The 23,722-nt window shown below is 42.7% G+C and overlaps 2 protein-coding genes across 5 annotated transcripts in view; both read left to right on the top strand.

Annotated features, from left to right (window-relative positions):
* Positions 1 to 108: 108 nt before the first annotated feature.
* On the top strand, positions 109 to 5,840 carry LOC147194737 (mucolipin-3-like). 2 transcript variants are annotated; one of them, XM_086128935.1, is made up of 12 exons: positions 109 to 1,489; positions 1,559 to 1,726; positions 1,803 to 1,956; positions 2,326 to 2,407; positions 2,480 to 2,576; positions 2,653 to 2,752; positions 2,824 to 2,933; positions 3,608 to 3,757; positions 4,277 to 4,378; positions 4,468 to 4,590; positions 4,809 to 5,015; positions 5,312 to 5,840. In XM_086128935.1, exons 1-12 carry the CDS (start codon positions 1,262 to 1,264, stop codon positions 5,465 to 5,467), a joined length of 1,677 nt encoding a protein of 558 aa, XP_085985061.1. In that variant the 5' UTR covers positions 109 to 1,261; the 3' UTR covers positions 5,468 to 5,840. The 2 variants fall into 2 exon arrangements, with proteins under 2 accessions (XP_085985061.1, XP_085985060.1); XM_086128934.1 differs by having other exon boundaries at positions 2,821 to 2,933.
* Positions 5,841 to 8,869: 3,029 nt separating this feature from the next.
* Positions 8,870 to 23,722, top strand: part of LOC147194736 (guanine nucleotide-binding protein G(I)/G(S)/G(O) subunit gamma-12-like) — a 31,501-nt gene continuing 16,648 nt past the window's right edge. Inside the window, exons 1-2 of one of the 3 annotated variants that reach the window (XM_086129484.1) lie at positions 8,870 to 9,055; positions 9,157 to 9,259. The gene's annotated coding sequence lies outside the window, so the exon portion shown is untranslated. Of the gene's footprint in view, positions 9,076 to 9,156; positions 9,260 to 19,005; positions 19,127 to 23,722 lie in introns of those variants that run through there. The other 2 variants (XM_086129485.1, XM_086129486.1) reach the window with 2 other exon arrangements.

The raw sequence follows: 23,722 nt of genomic DNA, 5'->3' as shown, positions 1-23,722 counted from the left end.
AAATATGGGCAGTTGGTCCAAATATTAGGATTAGTAAGAAATAATTTAGCCATTTGCTCCTAAAATTGGTTAATTAAAATGTATTTTTTAAAAATTCATTTCTCATTCAATATGCTTATGTTGAAGTGAATATTAGTTTAAAAATGTTGTTTCTTTTTTTGGTTCATGAATTTGAATGAAATTATGCATAAATAACATTTTGCAAATATTAGTTTATTATAATTGTGGGATTTAAATAAATTGATCTGTTTCACATAACTATTCAATTTTTTTAACCTCATCTAGGAATGACCCAGCCCATTTGTCTGTTTTAAAAGTCAAATGTTGGCCTTCAGCACAAATGTTTGCCAACTTCTGGTATAGCGATCCGTGTATGTGGCGCATGCAGCAAAACACAATATTTTCCCTTAAAAAGAAAGTATGCATGGACATTGGTGTTTTCAAAGAAGCAATGCGTATATCAAAAATGTATAAAAATGTAACAGCTCGATATACATTTCATATGCTAGAGTAACAGACAAAAAAATGAGACGTTATAATTTAAGGTTGCTTTTAAGTGCAGTATACTGCATCTGTGTCTGGAGGCAAACAATAACCCATGTCCTATAGTTCTTCTTTTTTTTTCCAAAATGTTATTTGGAAATTCCATAACTGGAAAAGCTGAACATGACGCAGAGCTATCAGAGTCACTGTTGTGGCAGTTAGAGAGCACTGTCGTGTAAGCTGCCCCAACCGATGTGCAGTCACTTTTAGTTAGGTAAGTCACATATTATCATTACCAGTGTGATCCTTATTTTTATCTTCAATGTGTTCCGGTTCGCAAACTGTTTAATATCTGATGACTGTCAGCATGTGTGCTTTTTAAATTTGTGACGCTGTGAAACATTTATGATGTTAGTTTCATCCGTCGAATTTGTTTATCCTTAATTCTGGGAGTTTGATGAGGCAACATTTTGAACATCAGTGATATCGATGACTTAAGGATCAGATTTAGAGTTTCTGGTCCACTTGTTTAAAACTCAATTTATTGCCACGGTGCTCGGCACAACTCTATCGTAAAAAAAAAAAGCAGCTTTAATTTGAAATTTAAAACTTGTCTTAATTATTGAATTTGGTGTTGTCTTCATGATGTTGAGAGGTAATGTTGGAAAACCAGTTTGATAAACATCAGAATGACTGGAATGATGGAGCCATTCTCTAACGTGATCTGCGTTGTGTCTGCACATTGAAGCTTCGGTAGCGTCCGACTGCGCACGCTCCCATGGAGGAGTCCGAGCCCCTTTTGGTTGCCCGTTTTGAGGAAAGGAGTGCCAACGGCCGCTGCAGATGGAGCCTTCGCACCCCCAACATGGACCCCAGGGTGGTGGAGGATCTGAGGCGCAGGCTCAAGTACTTCTTCATGAACCCTTGCCAGAAGTACAAAGCCCGGGGCCGCAAGCCGTGGAAGTTGATGCTACAAATATTAAAAATTGCCCTCATCACCGCCCAGGTACAGCATCTGGGCTGCTTAGAATGAAGCACGGATCATTTCCTTATCTTTCAATGTGTTCTTTTTCAGCTGGTCTCATTCGGACTGAGCAATGAGATGATGGTCACCTTCAAAGATGAAAACCTGATGACATTCCGACATCTCTTCCTGAAAGGTTACAAGGACCACCAGCTAGGAGGGCACGTTTTGCACACTAAGACGGACGTGTACGACCACGTCTACTACATCATCCACAGTGTAAATTCAGCGAAACCTTGACGAGTCTTTGTGTCGTAGCAACATTTCAGTTTTTGTTGGCATTCTCCCGTTGCAGTACATCAACCTCCAAAACCTGACAGTAGGCAATCTGGCGTATGAGAAGATTGATGGCGAGTATACGCCTCTGTTGGTCTGCCAAGAGTTTTACAGGAACAGCAACATTGATCCCGGAAACGAGACCTTCTACATCGATCCGCGCATTGATACCGGTAACATTTCATTTACTACACTGCTTATACTCGCCAAATGAGAGATGTGCATTTTTGGATGAAACAATGGATTTTTGTAAATATTGTTATTGTTCATTATAATATGGGAGACTGTGATGCTGCTTTTATTAGGCATTAAAGAAAGAAACGACTTGAATGCGTCGAGTCTGGTGTCACTTTATAAAGAACCTAAAGTATCGAATCTCGTCATGCTTTTTATATTCATGGCATCTGAGTCATTGCACGAATGGAAAATAATCCAAAAAGTGGATGATTCAAGTGTGGCTTCCACATACACACACACGCACACACAAAAGTTGATGTTTATCAGAGGAACGACTGCAGCTGATATCGTGATTTCATACTCAGATTGCTTTGCCATCTACCCTGTGCGGTCACTGGACAATGGCAGTCTGGCGACGCCTCTGAACTTCTCTTTGGACTTTAGGAGGTAATTATGAACATAATGCATGCCTATAAAAGTGTTCAGTTGCCTACTCACTCGTGGATTCTTTGTGTTCAGGCTGCTGTCGGTCAACGTTTACTTTACCCTGAAAACGATCAATCTGCAGACCGTGAGGCACCACGAGCTTCCCGACTGTTACGTCTTCCACGTGGTGGTCAGTACCCACCGACGCCACTGTCGAATTGCAAAACGAAACGGCACTAACTCACCCGCTTGGCATTTTTCTACAGATCACGTTCGATAACCACGCTCACAGCGGAAATATAAAAGTGGCGGTCGGAAACGACGTCACCATCAACGAATGCCGAGACTGGAACGTGGAGGGCACCTGTGAGGTCAAAATGCGTTTTGCTGTCAAATTCAATCAGCCGCCGTTCACCGATAGTCTGTGTTTATAGCAGGTGAAAACGACTACCTGCTTCTCTTCTTCGATTCCGTGGTCATCCTCGCCTGTTTCACCTCGCTGATCCTCTGCGTGCGTTCTGTCGTCAATGGCATCCAGCTCCAGTTTGTGAGTGACGGCGACACAACACAGCAATTATCATCGAGACGGACCCCTCCGTGGTTATCGACGCCGGCGTCATAATAGACGCCACGTGTGTCGATATTAGGCAATTGTACCATTTGGTTTCTCCCTGCTAGTCGTTGCAGAATGGTGACAATATAAGTAATAAGACAATTAGTTGTTCCTCAAATAGACACCCTTGCTCAAATAGACTCAATGTCTCATTAGTCCACTTTAAAAAATAAACGTCGCTCCCCAAATAGATGCCTCCTTTTTTAATTCAGAAATTTAAAAAAAAAAAGAAAATGTAGTAACCATCTATAAATTGTGCAGCTCATAGAAACTATGGTTGAAATGTTTAACTGTTGATCCCATTTAAACTCTGTTGCTAACCAAAATAGCAGCACCAAAACATATAAACGGTCTCTTAAATGAGTCTGGGTCAGTTCAGCCATTTCGACTGGCCTCCAGCTGTCACAAAATTGCATATTCTAACACTTTTTAGTTCAGGAGTGTAGGAGCAGTGTATTTCCCAAAATACACCAGGGATCACTGACAGACCCAGAAAGGACAAAAAAAAAAATCATTTTCTCGGGAGGTCATTGTGCATTCATTTTGAGAAGGCTATGTCTGTTCCAGATCACAATTTTTTCTCTATTCATTGTATATACTCCCTGTAGGAGTTCAACACGTTCTTCCACGCATACTACAATAGAATTGTGACCATGTCAGACCGCATGGAGTTTGTGAATGGCTGGTACATCCTCATCATTGTCAGCGACACTCTGACCATCGCCGGCTCAGCTCTGAAGATCGGAATACAGACAAAGGTGTGTTTTCGCTCAAAACCGTTTATTAGTTGGTGAGCAGGACTGGTAAGAAATATGTTTTTATAAGTACTTTTTAGGTGGGTTTAGCATGGGGAAAGGGAAAAAAAAACATTGGGCTCTATTTTTGTACTCAGCAAATATGCCCTCAAGCGTAAATATTGGTGCATTTTTGGGAATATGGTTGTGGACTGAAGGTGTTTTCTTTTACACCTTCTGAATCATTGTGGAAATCATTTCATTGAACGCATTATTATTTTTACCCATTTCCATTGGCCGGGAAGCAAGTCGACTGTGTTAGCGCCCACAACGGCGCAAACGTCCCTTTCGTATTGAGCGCATCTGCGAAAATACCAAAAGAAGGCAAACTCCGCTCGTGCGCATCATTTGACCGCGCATCGTACAAGACTTGTTCACCCGCAACCATAATGAGGACAAGCGCAAAAATATATTGATAGGTGGATAAAGGTGCAGTTCCAGAAATGTTAGCTGTGTTGATGCTGTTGTCATTTTTTTTTTCAGTTCATGACGAGTTATGATGAGTGCAGCATCTTGCTGGGCACGGCAACCATGATGGTGTGGGTGGGCGTGATTCGGTACCTTGGTTTCTTCAAGAAATACAATGTAAGAGCGTTCTCATTTGGACAAAATACAAACTTTTGTGAGGACAAAGGGAAAATGAATATTTACATGTATATATTTTTTATAAACAGATCCTTATCTTGACTTTAAGAGCAGCTTTCCCAAATGTGATCCGATTCTGCTGCTGCGCTGCCATGATCTACCTCGGCTACTGTTTCTGCGGCTGGATTGTGCTTGGGCCGTACCACGACAAAGTAGGTCCTCGAGTCACGTCACTTAAGCAAATTACACGCATACTCATTTCGAACATGTCAAACAACAAGAGACCCCCCCCCCCCACACACACACACCTCCTTCCTCACACACACACACGCACTTGAAGAAAATAATCAGCACGTGTTCTTCAGCTCTTTTGGTGTGTGGCGTACTCAAGTCTGTCAAAGATCCTCACCAACCAAATGCTCTGTCCCAGTTTCGAACGCTCGACAAAGTGACCGAGTGCCTCTTCTCATTGGTCAACGGCGACGACATGTACGCAACCTTTATGAAGATGCCCGAAAACGGCTACATGGTGTGGCTCTTCAGTCGCCTCTACCTCTACTCCTTCATCTCCCTCTTCATCTACATGGTGCTCAGCCTCTTCATCGCTCTCATCACGGACACCTACGAGACTATCAAGGTCAGAATCTTGCCAGAAAGACAGTGGAACCTCAAAAGTCGGATGACTTCCGAGGTGGTCGAATTTCAGCATTTCCAGGGGGTGCTAATACTTTCGCAATGTGCGAGCGAAATGGACAGATAACCATATACAGTATATCAACAAAAACAACACACACACACAGAAAGTGGAGAAAAGGCAAAATACATGATGGTCCCATTTTTTTCCACCCAAGTAAAGTAAACTTTGGAGGTTCCACACCGCAAGTTGCATTGAAATGACCCCAAGCTGATTTTCAAACTGGTTCCACACTGCAGCATCACCAGCAAGAAAAAGCTCCCGTGTCCCAACTCCAGGCCTTCATAGCCGAGTGCAGAGACGAGCCCGAGTCCGGCCGCTACCAAACAGACGAGGAGTCTCTTCCCTGCTGCCTCCTGTCTTGCTTTTGCTGTGGCTGCAGGAAGAAGATTTGACTTCTGGTTGCCCATTGTTGTAATCGATCAATTTTGGAATCAAACTGTTGATAGAACGCCAGACTACAAGTCTTATTGATTCATATGATCTGTTTTAAAGGATGTAGCCGATTTTTAGCAGAGGCTGCCAGCATCATGAGATGTTTAAGGCTCACAAATACTTTTTTCTATGCAAAAATATGACTCAGGCTATTATTTTAAGAAGGTGACGATATTATGTCAAACATTAATAACATAAAATGAGAGCTGGAATTTTAAGATATATATTTTTTTGCCAGGCCCGTTTTGTATACAAAGTTTGATGTGATTTTAGGCCCTTAAAATGTTCGCTTGGGCCCTAATAAAACAACACCCCCCCAAAAATAGTATTTTTTTTTATATTTGCAAGTTAGTACAGTATATCGGTGCAAAATGCAGTAATCCCTTATTTTGTTGTAGGATACAAATAGTGAACGTGAACACAATCTAATTGGCTGCTTTCTTTTTCTCTCTATGATCTCACAACTGATCTTTGCGAAATCTTTTTCCATCAAAGCAATCTCATTGTGTCCATTTTTAAACACCAATTTTAGCGAAGACGTTGCTCGTAGTGAATTCTCGCTGTGACTTGGAGAGGAATTGGGATTTCAGATTTTGGGCAACAAAATGTCAAACAAGCACCTTTCCAATGCAAGTCCACCACCGGAGCGGGTCGAGGCGCAGCCGCAGGACCACATTCCACCACCCATGTCCAGCATGGGTGACCTGCGGGGGTTCATGGACCCCTACAACTTCGACCCGATCAACAACAGGCCACTCCCGGATGGGAACTCTGAGTGGTCGGTGGTCGGAGACACGCCCGTGTTCGACTCCCAGCCACCACATTACTCTGGGGAGTCTCTTCGGAGCCAAAATGGAGGTTCAAGGCCTTCTGGTACCACAGGTGACAACGCTTGCATTCACAAGGATGGGGATTTGATGGGGACACGAGGGTCAGTCACCCGACACTTAAACACTTTAAGCCCGCCTGTTATGTTCCCCTTTTCGGTTTTCATATCTCTCACTTACTCATTCACTGCCAGCCCTCCATGTTTGCTACCATTTTTCCTGGCATGGGCACACAGAGCCACTAGGCGGTGCTCAAGCACCCGCCATTTTGCACTCCAGTAGATGAAAGTGATTGTGTGAATGGTTGTTTGTCAATGTGTGCCCTGGGATTGGCTAGCGACCAGTTCAGGGTCCACCCCGCCGACTGCCCGAAGACAGATGGGATAGGCTCCAGCATGCCCGCTACTCTCGTGATGACCAAACGGTTTTGATAACAGATGGATGGAGAAAAAAATTCTATCTGCTGCCCTTTTTTCATAGTTGTCTTAATGTCTGTGTTGATTGTGTTGAAAGAAATACATCTGGGGTTTTTTCATAATTGTATGAATAATTTTGGTGACAATTGCTCTTTATTTGGCTTGAGCATGTGCCCAAATGCTTGCTGTTATGTATACAGTCATCCATCCATCCATTTTCCGAACCGCTTGATCCTCACTAGGGTCGCGGGGGGTGCTGGACCCTATCCCAGCCGTCTTCGGGCAGTAGGCGGGGGACACCCTGAATCAGTTGCCAGCCAATCGCAGGGCACACAGAGACGAACAACCATCCACGCCCACACTCACACCTAGGGACAATTTAGAGCGTCCAATCAGCCTGACATGCATGTTTTTGGAATGTGGGAGGAAACCGGAGCACCCGGAGAAAACCCACGCAGGCCCGGGGAGAACATGCAAACTCCACACAGGGAGGCCGGAGCTGGAATCGAACCCGGTACCTCAGCACTGTGAAGCCGACGTGCTAACCACTGGACTACCGGGCCGCCCTGTATACAGTCAATAGCAGTGAATACATTAACTACATTAAGTGGAGTTAATCTGAACGTATTGTGACACTCACGAGTGACATATTCAATCTAATACATTTCATTGCAGTCAAATTGAAAAAAGATTCAACCATCGTCATAAATAAAAAACGCTTACTTTCTTCCAACTAATACTTTTTACCTATTGGAATTAAAAAAACAACAACATAGTAATCCACATTAAATGAATGACATCTTTGGTATGCCTTTTTTTTTTTTTTAGTGCAACAAAGACGTCTCACCCTGGGGGAGACAATGACCATAAGGAGACGCCCTAAGGCGCTGGAGGTCCAATGCCGGAGGGCCCCGTAAGAGAGGCAGGAGCCAGGTTAACTGAACATGTGATTGAACGTATCACGAACTCTTTATTTTCTCATATCTCCATTGATATCAGTAACGCGTGTATGACGTGTTTTTTTTTTAATAACGAGTGATTACACGTTGTTGTTTCCAGACAGTTTATCAGATTAAAGTAATGTATCCAATTAACGGTTCGTTAATGTTATTTTATTTGTTTTTTTTTTACAGTTTACTTAATTATATAATTATATATAGGTTCACATACAGTCCTCTGTGAGCCGTCACCCTATCGTGGCGGGGCGGTTTTTGTGTCCCAATGATTCTAAAAGTTGTCTGGGGATTTATGCCCCTGGCAGGGTCACCCATGTCGCATAGGTCATAGTTGAGGGACCACTACAATCAATGGACCTCATTTTTCCTTGCCCGGTCACCGGGGCCACACTCTGGGGGTAGGGGTCAATGGCGAGTGTTTGATGGTCAGGCCTGCAACCATGAGGCTTGGGCAGGCACAGCCCGAAAATGTACCTGGGTCCTTCTTCCTCTGGGCTCATCACCTGTGGGAGGGGCCAATGGGGTGGGTGCAGTGGGAGCTGGGCGTTGGCCAAAGGCGGGATCTTGATGTCCGATCACCAGTGATCGAAGCAAGCTGTCCCCAGGATCTACTTCCTCAAAAGCTGTTGTGTGGGTGGAATTGAGGAGGTCTTCGAAGTATTTTCCCAACTTCACTCACCACGGCCACGATGCCCAGGGTTAATGCTGCACTGTGATGTGATTTTTTTTTTTAAGAGTTGGTTATGCACTGGCAAAGCTACAGGGGTTTACCTACCCCCTCCCAGGTGTCAGTCCAGATAATTTACCTTTGTTTTTTTCCCCCCAATTTTTCCATTATTTTTCCTCACATTTTGCCCCGTTTTCCGTGGGGAACATGCAAAGAATGTTCATCAACCTTTTCTGAAGAATTTGAAGGGGTTGTATGAATAGCTTTTGTATGACGGAACACCTGAAATAGCCTTGATACCCTCCTCCTTCACCCTCCAATTACACCCACACCCCGTCACTTGCTGTACGTCGGGTAAGTCTCCACTGAAAAGTCCCGCTACCTACATTTCTAAACAGACTATTGTCTTATTTTGAAAATAGTACAAGGAAGCAGTGCATCCGCCAACTGCTAACTCGCTCGCCAACATCCGCCAGAGTCTGCCTTGGACCGCCTCTCTCCTCCCGTCAAAATTCGGGTGTTGTCGTCTCGAAGCACCCTGTCGGTCGCAGGAGGAAAAGGAACGGAGACGGGGACTCGTATTGGTTTGCGTTAAAAAAAAGGGGGGAAAAGTCCAAAGTTGTCAATTGTTATCAGCAAACGTCAGCGGAAAGTGAAATCGGCGCGACTCTACAGCTTTCAAGTGGGCAGTGTGTGTTTCATGTCCGTTTAACAGCTGGCAGTCTACTGTGTGTTGTAAGCACGTTTGGTGGGCAGTTGAGTAGTTGTGACATTGTGCTACAGAGCCGAGGGAAAGGTCTCCTCCCAGCGTGTGTTGACGGATACAGCTCGACTCAGTGCAAGGAGACACGGAAAGACCTGAGTGCACGTAAACCACCTCGGCCAGGTAAGACAGTCTTTAGACATGATCGCCTTGTTTCATGCCACTTGTTTCATGAGGCAAACTCACATTGGCTTCTTATGCAACAACAGCCCTTGTTTTTTAGTCCTAATCTTGTCAAACCAATCTTAGAAATGTGACTTATTGACGCTTTCAACAAGTGAGCGTTGGAAGCTAAAGGCTGTGCCGGGGCCTTGTGAGTACTGTATTGTATTCCTTGCAGGCTTCTCACCGTTTGTGTCTTCTGGAAAGTAAATCCGTGTGTTCCACGAATCATTCACAGATTCAACGGTACCTTGACTTACTGTCCACCCCTTACTGTCCATATCTATTGAAATTCCATGAATGTCTAGGGAAAAAAACCCTATTTGTGTTTAAAAAACAAAACAAAATACCATTAGCGCTGTATTTGATTGGAAATAATGAAATAAAACATACTCCAAAATAAAATAATGTAAATAAACACGTTGTTTTTTTTGTTTCCCTCTCCCTACCCAGCGTTTTCCTTTCTGAATACTGATTGTAATTTCCCCATTGCGGGACAAATAAAGGATATCTTAAAACATGTTATTGCTGCACATCATGTGTTTGTGTGTTGGATGTTGTGCCTTTGAGCGACTCAGCCGAGTGACTGATGTCAGGAGCTGGAGTCGATATTCTGTGTGTGAGCATCTGGGCGTGAGTTGTGGCCTACTGCAGCTCCTTTCCAGTGTTCTCCTTTTGTATTTGTGTGTTGGGCAATTTGGCCTATTTAATGCACGACTGAAAGTGCACTGGCGACGTATGGCTCTCCTTAAACCAACGGCGAGGGCATTACAGTGCTCTAACTTCTCTAAAGTTTTGTTTTCAATGTACCTCAGGTTTCATCTCACAGCACAAAGAATAATATCGACCAAGTGATCGCGTGTATTTAGAAAAACTCCTAAATTGGGGCACTTGCAAGTAAATGCATCACTGCATTTAAACCAACCTCTGACTTTACCTTCGTTGTAAAGCAGCTTGATTTTTAAACTTGGTGTCATGTTGGAAGCAGAGGACCTGATGCAGAGAAATAAGTGAGCTGATCATATGGAGCAGTGAGTGGTCCAAAAAGTATTATTTATTGCCAATTGGATACTTGTCTTTTAGTATTAGATGGCAGAAGGTCCATAATTGACCTGAGAGTCATGGGATTTCTCTAATGTGAAGTACACTACTCGCAAATACCTGTGAATGTCAGTTTCCAAATACATCAATTTCTATGCCTTTCTGTGAGTCTTACAGTCTATCTGGATCTCTGTTGGAACCTGTTGATGACACTGTGACACTCTCAATGGGATAATCCTGTTTGAGTTTATTGGTCCATTATTGGATCAAACACCCATTTGGACGGAATTTCGCCGCTCAGCTCCTTGTCCTGTCGGACGTGCATTCGAAAGTTTTGAGAAGGTCAAATTGAGTTTACGCGTATAGGTTATTGAACATTTTAATTGAAACTTTTTGGTGCATGTGCGTGGCTTCATACAGATTTGAAAATCGAGATGGACAGTTGGTAAAGCATCATTAGTACTCCATTCACTGCCGTCAAAGCCTTTTCTCACACCATGGCCAGCATCGGGAGTGGAGTGGACGCTGAGGATTTCGCTCGCTCACTCACACACTCACTTCCTGTCTTCATGCTGACATGCACACATTGTTGTTATGAATTACAGTGTTATGACTCATATGCATGAGAAGAATAAGGCTCGCAATACAGTGAAGGGAGGTAAACACGCACATAAGCATGCAGGTTCTAGCCTAGGTGGCAGCGGGAACACGGTGTGCCATTTTTAGTTGTACAGCGAAACCACCCTTTGTTAAAGGGGATGTCTTCCAGACCACCCGTAGTTCATAGAAATGCTTCCAAATACATTATACATGCTAGAAGATAATTGCTAAAACTGTGCAAACACCGAGAACTGTTCCGTACTCGATTGTGGAAACATAGCGTTAAACTGTTTTTCACCTTTTCAGTTTTCCGAATTTGGTGAAAGGCTAAAATGCAGGCCCAGTGATACAATTTGGTGTTTGGAATGAGTCATCCCTCACCCATTGTATAAGAATTTGAGCATATCAGCGGTTAGCTTGCAAAATCGCGACATGCAATAAGCTAGCCAGCAATGCTTACACCTTGAAAATGCATCTTCCCAGGCGTGACTGCTCTAGAGCGCCTCATTGTCGCACCTCGTTGCAGCGCGGAAAAACAACCGTGATCGCCGGTGGCATATATTAAACGTTTCAACAAAGTGTTCCTATGTCTTGAAATGTTTGTAGGGTGAATGTTGTTCAGTGGGGGATTGCCTGTATACTATAAAAACTCCATCCTGAATTATTGATTGTAATTCTACGATATTGCTGGGGAACATTGCACTGGAAATGAACAGCTCTCTTGTTTGATGCCATCAGGTTCTGGTCATGAGTCTGCCTGGTGTGTGACGCCTTTTGAACAAATGCTTGTCTCTGTATTCACACACGCACACATACACACACGCACACACACAAAAAAGAAAATGTCAACATTCATGAGGGTGTTTATTTTTGTCCCCTTGTTTTGAACAGCAACATCTTATGGCTCCCGGTAAAAACGTGGCCTTTGACCCTGAAAGTCCAGTTTCTGCCCTCATTAGCTCTCTTGTAGGCTTTGGTGGGATGGCTTGCATTTGAATAGGCTCGCTTTTGGTTGGCAGGGGTTTCTATAACGTGGGATGCATGTAAATTGATTAGTAAGACAAAGAGCGGTGGTCAAGATGGGAGCAATGACTTGCTTTGTGCTTGGATTAGTTTGAAAGGATGCCATCAGTTTGAATTTGAATTTTAAACGCATATTTTTTTTCTTGACCCACTATTTCACCATCGAAAAAAATCAGTGTCAAAAATTCACGACTTCAGAGACTAAGCATAGCAGCAGTTCTTGTAACCAATTGAGTGTAACATTTGGACTTTGGGTAACTTTTTTTTTTTTTTTTTACACTGAATATAATGCAAATTCTTTTCTCCGCTTAATTTTGAATGTTTTTACCTTTGGTGTCAAAAATTTAGTGTGTCATTGTTACGTGACAAGTGAAGCATAACGTGACTGACCCTATTTTGGATGGCTTCAGAAAAACGCGGATGCTTTTTCCTAGCTTCCCTCTGGTTACCCGGATGTTTTATTTTTTTTTCCGTAAATTAAAAAAAAAAATCCAAATTTTACGTGGCATTTTTGGTACAAATTTATTTTTTCACCTCTTAAAGTTTTTTTTTTCTCTCGCTATCAAAAAGTCGGTGTCAAATATTCAGCGTAGGACTGTCACATGACCATTAGCGTGAAACATGCTGGTTGAATATTGAATGACGTGGAATTTTTGACAGATTTTTTTATGGTTAAATTTTTTTTAAAATAAATCATCATGAGTGATTTGATGTTTAAAAAAAAATCTTTGTCAGAAATTCAAATTTAGATATCACAGATGAACATCCAACATAATGGAAATCCCCTGGCCAGCTTTTTTTGAGGAGGGGATCAATTTGCTCCTGTTGCCTTTGTCGCCATCTGAGTTTAGCTCGCCGCACAATGGCCAAACTGTTTCGGATCACGTGGGAAGTGGCACACGCGGCCGTAACCAATGCTTTAATGTGTTACTGGGTAACAGGCTCTTCTGGAAGTTGTGCGCATTGCACTTCCTCTCGCACAGAATGCTGCCTGACCCGATTGGCAGCTTTGTCTGCAAGCCTCTGACAGTCAGGCGTTAAAGAGCAACACTTGGAGTCGGGATAGGTTATGGAATATGATTCATTTCGTAACACCAGTTTACCTTTTTTTGTTGTTTGTTTTACACGGATTTCCAAACAAAATGTTGGTATAATTTGTTTCAGAGTCCAAACTATTGCCATCCATAAAGCCGTTGGTAACTGAGTATAAAGTACAGCGTCAATTGTTGCAGTCCAACAAACTACAGCTAGTGCATGCAAAGCGAGTGCTTCATTTTTGCAGCAGCAACGTTCGACTCGAGTGAAATTTGAGTAACTTTATTAGGGATTTACATAGTCCCACCTCTACGTGTTACTCAATTCTCCAAATAAGAGGCGCAGCGTATTTGCCTCAAGCTGTTTATCTGTCACTCCAAGCTGAAGTTTACTATAATTTATTGTTTTACATTTGTTGGGATCTGTCAATCAAAACTGAGCATTATTATCTTTTCAAAGTCATAATTTTGATCCATTGGTTAGAATGTGTGTTAGATTGTTTCTCGAACATCGTGGTTAGTAAGTGAACATATTTGTGTTGTGACACACAGATACTGTATTGACCAGAGCATATCCCCCCCCCCCCCCCCGGCCCCTCCCCCTACTGTGTTTTAATGAAATATTGAAACCAAAAGCGTTGATTTTCTGCTACGAAGAGAAACCGTCAGGAAAAGCCTACTAGAACAACGGAACTTTATTTTGAGTTAATCGGAGGCACTTGGAATGCTTGGCATGTGTACTGACTCTAATTTTACGCACACTTGTGAAACCCCAATATCTTAGTTGTTGTTTTATTTTCACTTTCCAAAAGATTTTTTTTCCTCTTTAGTTGTACCGGTTTTAGTTCACATTTATCGTGGAAAAAAGTTTTGAAATGATCTATCTTGGCCTTATTTTTAGCTCACAAAAACCTGGCATTTGAACAGAGGTGTGTGTTTTTTTCTACTGTCCCATGATTTCTGGGTTATTTTCTTCAGGTCGTGTTGCACCAGGTCAGTAGTTATGTTTTCTCTGTATTTATATTTATGTATCGTATAAATTGAGCTTGTTTTGTTTGTTTGTTGTCGATGACTGGGGAATGCTTGTTTGAGTTGACTTTTTACAATTGAATGCTATTCATAAAACAAACCAGAATGTCATGTTTGTTTTATCAATGTGGAAAACAACTGGATTTGATTCAGACTCCAGGCTTTGAATGCCGATACAGTGAAAAATTACATGGAGGAAAAAAAAAAAAAAAGAAGAAAGCAACAACCAACCATCAGGATTTAATACTGGGATCCTTGTGAACTGATCTGCTACACTTAATCCTAATAAAATAAAAGTATGTGCATTATTTGTGTTGCTAGTCACAAGCTTTAGCCTCCAGCAGTTGGCTTTTGCTTGAATTCCTCCGTAGCTAGGAGCAGATGTACTTAGAGGAGTGGTGGTGAATGGTGAGACAGTCACACCCTACTGTCGGTTTGGCAACGGAACACGTGCGTTCACGGAATACCAAGCTTTACTGGAAGTCTTAATTTGCCCAGAATAGGCCAAGTGACTTGACATCGGCACTCCGAAATGTTAAACTAAGCAAATAAATTTGTCATTGTGCTCTGCTGCTCATGTCTGAAATTTATGTTTGAAGCATAAATTGCACTGAATGATTGTTGAGGAAACTTTACGTGCGAAGACACATGTTTGTAGCACCTGCCCCCTAATCAGGCTGACATCAACCTCAGATTTATAGAGTCAGCAAGCCAGTCCGGAAGTGTTGCCGTAGCAACCCTCTCAAATGGGTAAGAAAAGAAAGAACAAGCCGTGGCGGCTTTCATTTCGCACCGTATCAGGTCGACGTCGTCTCGTCAACTGTGAAAGAAACAGTGATGCAACACGTCAATGATGCCGCGTGTCTTTTTGTGTGAGGAGATTGACGGTTCATTTTAGAAACAGCGGTGGGAAAACTGAGTGCACCGAGGCCGAATTTGATTCAAAAAATAAAATAAAATAGCACACTACAATATTGTACTTTGAGTCATTGATGATTCATTTGTTGTGGCACCATAGGCGTGTGTGCCTCGGCCACCAGTGGGCAGTAAAATCAGACAGATAGACATGAAGGTCACAACTGCTTAGTAATGCCCAAATAATCTTTGTCAGAGGATAAATAATACATGCACAAAGGTATTGTTATATTAGCTGTTTACATATTAGCTGTATCATTTCTGTTCAGATATCCATTGCTTAAAGGTTGGAAACACCACAACATTGATGCTATTGGTTAGCCTGTCAAAGGAGTTTTGCATTGTTTATTGGCATTAAGCTAGTGATGTAGTTGTTTGAAATACACAATGCACACATGCTCTTTGTTTAGCATGTCAGTTAATCAGTAGCGATAGCACATATCTTGTGTCTAGTGGGACACTAGTACACACATCAAGAATTTATGAGTGTAGAGGGTAATGGGTGTGTCCTCGGAGTGTGAAAAACTACACCTAGCGCAGGGGCGTCAAACCCATTTTTGTCACGGGCCACTTTGGAGTCTTCCCTCGGAGGGCCGTTATGACGCAGTGAAACCACAAAAATGTTTAATCGTCTCATTGCATGATTACTTGTACACAGCAAATTAATGGATTGCTAGTTTTGAAATCAGCCAAGTCGACTATAATAGTTTGTCAAACAGGGGAACTAAATAATTGAAAAAATCTCAACGTTACTTAATACACATGACAATTTGACATTTTGGTACAGATTTTAGCAAGGAGCAGCTGACATACATGATTTTCTTTCCGGAGGCCACATAAAACGATGCACCGGGCCTGAGCTGGCCCGCGGGCCTTGGGTTTGACACCAGTGACCTAACACATAGTGGGTAACTATCTGATAAGATGGCACGGGCTTGTCTTGAAATCAGTGTCTTGGTTTTGTTTTTGTTTTCTGCCACAGTAACTTGGAACTTATTTGAAATGGGGTTAAGACTTGAGATTTAAGGGACATTACCGCCTCTGTAAATCGCTGCATTGCAGACGTTGCATGCCTCCAAATTAGCCCGTTCCAGGAGACTCCCAACACGTAGTTCAACCATTAAATTTGTAGTAATTCAACCACGTTCAACCAATAATTTGTAACAAAAAAAGCAACCCCTGCACATATAGACTGACCAATAGTATAGATTTTAAAAAGTAATAGAAGAAATTGACCAATTTGTAATTTAGGAGGTTTCGGCCAAACACCAGGGATATGTTATCTAATCTTGGGCATAGTCAATCTAATTCTTTCTGTATTTAGATGCTAAATGGTCCCAAGATAAAAATGAAGCGCTTATATTTTATCATCACTGGAACGTTATTTACTGCACACCCAGTGATTAGTATTCCATTAATCGCTCAACTTTGTCGATGTTCTCTTTGCCTGTGGTGCTTTCTGAAGCGCTGAAATAGGTTTGCGGTGTTGCCTCATGATGCGGCTGCTGCTCCCAAGTTGGCTTTGCACACTATCTTCCTTTGTCTCCGAACATGGCAAGTCCATCTTGACAAAGTTGTGCTGCTACTCTTATTCATTCTGGACTATCCAGACCAGTGTCGGCTCAGTCGATGTTATTTTTGGGCATCAAGAACATTATGTTTCCGTGATAATTGACCGCGGATGTACACACAGCGCTCATGAGACGGGTCTCCTTGGTGAATAAGCATGACTCTCCTGTCTGAGAGCAAGAAATGACATGAACATACTTTCGACCATCGACTGGGAGCCCGCGGACTGGTCCCAAGTCAATCGCGAGGAGTGTAGGGGGAAAAGGGATGGGGGGGGGGATTTGTTTGTCTGTGCTCGTGTTATTAACATTAGATATTTTTGTGTCAGTGTACATTGCACCCAAAGCTAACATCTTGTTCATATCTTTCAGCCCAAGTGTCAGTCCCCTGTAAAATAGATTGTTTTTCCTTAGGCGTGGTGGTTGCTTAAAAAAAAAACAATTTAAAAAAACACCTACCCTGTCAGTTAGAATATTTTATTCACATCTATTTTCCAAATGTTAGCCAGGCATTTTACGGTCCCTTGTCTGTGTTTGACAGATCCCATTAATCATTTTTTAAACTGATTGATGCCAATATTCAAACAGGGTCCAGCAAGCGTGCGCATGCTTGTGTTTTTCCGGACTGATAGGACACTAATGGGTAAATGATTTAGAAGAAAGCAAAACACTTTAAAGGTTATTTATAGCGGTAGGAGGGGTGTACTTGTGGTTGGCATGGCTTCATCACAGTCCATGACGTTTGGGATTCGAATCTGGATTCCGGCCTTCTTGTGTGGCATTTTGCACGGGGTACTCTGGCTTCCTTCCACCTTCCCAAAAACATGCATGTTAGGTTCATTGAAGGCTGGAAAGTCAGCTGGGATAGCTCACTCACGACGCTAATGAGGACAAGCGGTACAGAAGATGGATGGATGGACGATAAGTTCGAGTCCGCTGCAGTAGTGAGAACCGAAGGGCTATTTATGGCCCCGCTGTCATGGTCAGACAGCCTTGTGCAGCCACGCCTCTCTGCTAATCACATGACTGTTTTCCATCAAGGAGACCGAAGATGACAATAACCAGCTCAGTGTCTCTCAACCTTTTATTTTAGCCAAGGCAAATATTTTACATCCAAAATGGGATGTAAAATATTTGTGTACTGAATACAAGGAAATAAGGATGATCTCGTCTCAATGTCGTCAGAAATGTACTTATTCAATGTGTGAGTGCCATGGATGGTTTATTCCGTTTTATGGATGGCAACAGGTAAATTTTGAGAGTAGAACTGGAAGTGCATTTTGTATGTCGCTTCCATTTATACAACAATTAAGTGATTAAACATTTTCTGTAATTTGAAAGTTATTTTATGTTTTCTGCTCCTTGTCCTGTATTTTTAGGATTGGGACTCACAGTTCTTCTTGTCATGATATGGAAAACTGGAATGCCCAAGTCCGCTTCTCAAGCGCCTCTGTCCAGCCTATCTCCCTCCCCCAACACACCTGATTCCAGTGATCAGCTCATCAGCGAGTTCTGAGAAACCTGATAACGAACTTGATCATTTGAATCAGGTGTGTTGGAAGAGGGAGACATATAAAACGGGCTGGTAAGGGGTTCTCAAGGTCCGGACTTGGACACCCCTGCTGTAGAATATGCATTCATGATTTATTTTTCAACCCTTCATATTCCATTTTGTTTGCATTATGTGAATGTTCCTCACCATTTTTACTGATTTCCAGTGCTGGACCACCTTTTTTTTCCTGAAAGTCTTGTTAATTGCACATCGCTTCTACGGCCAGCAGGGGGAGCTTCCACTTCTTAAATCAGAGGTCACCAACTGTGCCTCATGGGCATGAGTAGCCCGTGGGCAAAAAAAAAAAAAAAGGCTCAGCATTGATTGGACATTGCGATTTCCTAGGAATGAGGTAGAAGTCATCTTTTGAAAATGTAAACACTTGCAGAGATTCATAGTGTTTCATATTTATATCCCCCCTTGCCAAATTTTCTTTGATAATTATTGTGCGAAATCATTAACATGATAAGTTTCTTCACAGAGCTGAATATCATTAATTATGAATAATAACATAATTAAAAGCAATCTGAGCTTTAACCATTTTTTGTTTTACATTTCAGAAGCGTGTATCAAAACTATATTTATTATTTACACATTTTTGGCGGTAATTAAGCTCCGAATGCGCGTTTTCAAATTAAATAGCCATGTGAAGAGAAATAAGCTGTACAGAAAACGGAAGCGTCCACTCATGCAGTCTCAATCCGCAGTTACCTCTTTTCGCCACCTGATGGTGCTCGCGGACAGCTTTTGCTCCAGATCCAATCAACGTTCCAGTTACCCCAACTGTCTTTCCTTTCCGGTGCACACCCTTTTTTCTCAGACACTCACAATTAGACCATCTGTCTCTGGCATTGACAGGTGGGCCCACCTTATTGTAAGCTTGCACCGAGAGTGCCCATTATACTTTCATTCTCTTGTCGGCAGCGATTGTGTGAGAGTTAAAAACAGGACTTTCCTGCAGAGGAGATGTTGTGCACCTGATACATGATTCACTTATCAGTTATTCATAGCTTAGACGCTGGAGTAACCGGCACATGCAGCATAGCGCTAATGAACACTGTACAAGGTGAGTCCAGCCAATACTGAATCATGATTCCATTCAGTCTTGCAATTGGAATGAAAATGTTTGATTTTAATCAAATATTATTTTAAAGCCATCTTTTCTTGATCGTAGTATTTTTGACTAATAACACTTTTTAGCGTGGCAACTTGTCATGCAACTTGAACACGCACAAAAAAAAGAAATCTCACATTGCAAAGCAAAACGCACAACGATAACTAAAACATTCCAATGCGTTCAATCCCCTCTCCTAATCCGTTTACCAATACTGTACAGAAAGAAACACATGAACTGGTCTTCAGTGTAATTACCGTTTGTTAAGACAAGCCTATTAACAGCTTCTGATGTTTGAAATGAATGTTGTGCTGTGCAAAAAAAAAAAAAAAGGCTGAAAGTCTTCCTCAACTGTTGCTCTGCTTTTTTTTTAAATTTACTTCGATCAAACGGTAGCATATCTGAAGCTCACTCGTACCTCAAATCTTGACAATTTGAAAACCCTAAGTTATATGTCAACGGTAAATTATTTCTAGAAATTTGACACCAGCCCACCACAAACATTGAGAAAATCTAAATCCATGTCACGAGGCGGAAGAAATAGAAACTAGCAAGATTGCACCGCCACCTCTGCTCCAGATTGACTTGGCTGCATAATTTCCTGCTTCGTGCGCATTCCAGCCGAGGGTTTAAATATGTAACAGCCGTCCCTTTTTTTTTTTTAAGCAGATGGTGGCAGTGTTTGAAGCACTCCCACTCACAGGAAGACGCACCTCTTGCAACTTTACGTTGTTTCCTCTGATTAGTAGTTGTATTACACGCGTTCCATTGTACTTGCCCAAATTTGGTCATATCCTGTCCATCTTGCAGAGTCCGGCTTGTGTAACCCAGTTTCCTGTCAGACAGGTTGGGAGGAAACCCCGACCCCCCCCCCCCCACCCCCTCCCCGCCCAACTTTCACAAAAGTCTTGGTTACACGCAGCAGTTCCTTCCCCGAGAGGGAAGATTGTCATTTTGATGAAATGCGCATTTGTTTCGAACTTTAATGAATCTTTGAGGAAGTAAGTTTGTGTGTGCGTGCGTGCTTTTAGACTGCGGCCCTGTCTTGACACTTACGGGCACCTGTAGTAAATGGCTGGTGGTGCATCTATGGGCTCCCAAACGTTTTGTTCCATGCCACACTGCGTCTTTGTGTGAGCAGGTGCCCAAGCCGTGCACAATGACAGCTTGTTTTCTTGTGCGCCGCCTCAATGTCCTCATAATCAGGTGTCTCTTTTATACTCATCTTGAAAGAACCCCGGAGCTTTGTTCGGCTTGCATTTATTTTAAGTCATTGATTTATTCATGTGTGGTGCACTGTGAAACAAGCTCCTTCCTATACGGTAAAGAGAAATATTTCCACGACAGTGACTCCTTGTGTAGGTTACCTCTTGAACTTTAAGAAAAAAAAAAAAGTTCCCTCTCCTTGGGCCTCTTACACTAATCTGATTGTGCGCACTTAATTTTTTTTGCAAAGGAGCAATCAGCTGTAGGTTTTGCGACACAAATTTCAAGATGGCTGAATGCATAGAAACATATTTCTTTGTGTAAACCTTCTCACCGATAGCTCCCTCCTTGCAACGTGACCTTCATGCGTTGATTTATAAAGCTGCTTTTGTAAATATCATTTGTGTGTGTGTGTGTGCAGCTTTAAGGATCCCCCTTTAAGGGAGCGTTATCGTTACTGCTGTTGCATTTGCATCGCATGTAATCGCTCCCTCGCATTGCTGCTTTGACGAGCGCATGTACTGCAATGATAACGCCGCGTGTGCAATGTGTATTAAATGTGCCAGCATTTAAAAAAAAAAAGTGTATGCATGAGTGCCGCAGGTGGACCTTGTGACCTCGGCGCTGACCCATTTGGGCTGAGAAACGATGAGTGCATGAGGAGAAAGGAAGTGAAGAGAAGGAGAGGAGGAGAAGGAGGCGGCGGCGATGTCACTTTTTCAAGGGATGGAGGGGGCGGCCGGCAAAGGAAGTGGCCTCGGTGTGACCCACAGGGCGCCTTTGCTGCGCCCGACACGTCTTTGAAAGTGTTAAATGACGAGGGAGGAGAGGCCATTAATGCACCCACTCCTGATTGATAGCATTATTTGGGTGAGCGCCCGTGCGACCCCGCTCTCTCTCTCTTGATGTGTCGAGTTGAAACCAGCGCGAAAGGTTGGCTCACATTACGTCGGTCTCATGCTTCCTCGAGGCCGCATTCCCGTCAATTTGTCTTTCTGTATTCCCAAATTCACGTGTTTTTGTTTCTGTGGAGCCTTTGTGTTTTGTGTGCCATATGCAGAATTTCCCAGATGATCGCACAAAGCTCGGGTAATAGGAAAGTAGTAATTGGTGTCAAGGAAGTATCATGAAGTTTGACATCTTGATTTACAGGATTCAGATTTTGTATGTCAGCAACTGTTTGTGGATTTTTTTTTCTGTCGGGGTGATTCACAGGCAAAAACTGTATTAACGTTGTTATTTACTACCATTTTGTAGTGATGTCAGTTACTCGCAAATGTTCACAATTTGCGACAGACTGTCACGTGGAATGCAGAGAAACCAAATATATATCTTTGGATGCACAAACAAAAAAAAACAGTTTTTTAGTTTGTAACTGATTTTTAGAGTGCCGTCAAATCTGGGTGAAGAAAATTCACCCCCCCCCCTTTTTGGTGTGAATCAGTGGATGGAATGTGCCCCTTGTTAGTCAAGCTTTACTCCACCAACCTGCATGCATCTCCGGGTATCTTGTGAGATTACACATCAGGCAGTGGTCACGCGCGGCCTACTGTTTTCAAAGCATGTGCATGTCATTCTTGTCCTGCTTCCGAAATGTCCTTTCCTGCCGAAAGATAATTTGGACTTTACACCGAGATAAAGACTCACTGATAGTTTTGCCTGTTTCCCTGATTTATTATTATTTTTTTTCTTTTTAAGCTATTTTGATGGAGCAACGTGACCATTTTTCAGTGCGCATATTATTCTCCAAAGTTGTGAGTGAGAACTTCACGATGGAAGGCAAGACAGACTGTTGTTTGAAAGACGCATAACACTCTGGAAGTGTGCACTATTGTCCAAGATGGACCCACTGTGTCTTGGACAGAGTTTATGACTCAGAAAGCCAGCCCGCCCCCCCTGCCCCCTCCCCAATCTGCTTCAGAAGTGCAAGGTTTCAAGTATCTGTTGTCATCTGTACTGTGATCCCCGTACTCTTGCAACCTTGTTTTCGCATCTAAGTACACAAAAATTAGAAAGAACCCCAATTCGGGGAGGGGAATCCACACTGACCCAGTTGACCTGTTGACCTCTGATCTGAGAGGGCAAAGGCTGGCGCTTTGTAGGCAAATAAATTTCCCACAGACAGTCTGAGCGCTTTTTCAAATGTCCCATGGTGTAATGAGGCAAAAACACAAAGTGGTGTCTTTTGTAACTTGAGATCTAAGATAATACAACAACAATCCAGGTTCTTTTCTCTTTGTCGCCTTGCTTTGTCATGCTCTATTTGCATTTCATGGGTAGCTGATATCAGCAGGTACACAAATAAAGCCGTTAGACATGCACAAATAGTCTTGTCACCATACCAAAATTCTAGCTTGTATCCACCCCATGCGTACAGTACCTCGATAATAATACTGAAACGAGACCATGGCGAAAAAAACCTGAATCAATCACAGCAGTGCGATCGCAGACGACCAAACAGAGAAATAGGCCGATTAAAACGAGATGCCCCAAAACACGAGATTAGCAGTTAATCCACTTGAAGCTTTAAACGCCGACGCCGAGTTGTAAAATCGACCGGTCGACTAGTCGATTCATTTGTTCAACCCCTACCGAGTTCTGCATTTCAATCTGCCTCTTTGTCACCAAGATGAAACATGAACTGCTAAATCACCATTTTGAACTATTTAAAACACGCTTCGTTATAAAATCAGGCCGTGCCCGTAAAATGCACCGATGCACGTTTGGGATTTGAACCTAGTCACTTTTCAAGGACATAAATGCAATAATTTTCACATCGATGCACAGACACTTCACCAGCAGTTATGTCACCCTGCGCGACTAATCATGTTTTCCCCTTTCTTGAAAAACAGGCAGCCTTTAATCACCTTTACATAGTTCTCTAATGAGCTGTGTGACGTCCCAGGCCGTTATCAATTATTCCATCCATGTACGCAATTGTTGTTCGGCCCTCCCTACCTCATATCCAGCTGGGACGTGAGACAGTTTGATGGCCTACGAGCAACACGGTCGACCTTTGGCCTCGTCAGCTCCACCTTGACTGGCAAAGAGCATGTTGTACATGCAACCGCTCCGCTGGGCGGAGACTGGAAAGACTGAATTCGTTTGTTTATTGTTCCACATTCGGCAGGGCAGAATTGAGATCCATTGTGTAGTGTCCCTCTGTCCTTGTCGTGAATAGTAGCTTTCAGAGGCAAGGGGGGAGCGCAGGCAAAAAGGCATATAGCAGCGTACACACAATAGCTTTAAGTTTTATGGCGTTCCTGTTGCCGGCCCCGCTGATTCTTGGCTCGGGTCCAAATGCAACATACACACAGCTGCACAACTTGCAGAACGTTCTGG

Source organism: Hippocampus guttulatus, chromosome 14 (genome assembly GCF_054856545.1).
Source record: "Hippocampus guttulatus isolate MCC_2025c chromosome 14, RoL_Hgut_1.0, whole genome shotgun sequence".
Classification (NCBI taxonomy): domain Eukaryota; kingdom Metazoa; phylum Chordata; class Actinopteri; order Syngnathiformes; family Syngnathidae; genus Hippocampus; species Hippocampus guttulatus.
The sequence above is the reverse complement of the archived record's forward strand: the minus strand, read 5'-3'. Positions and strand labels throughout refer to the sequence as shown.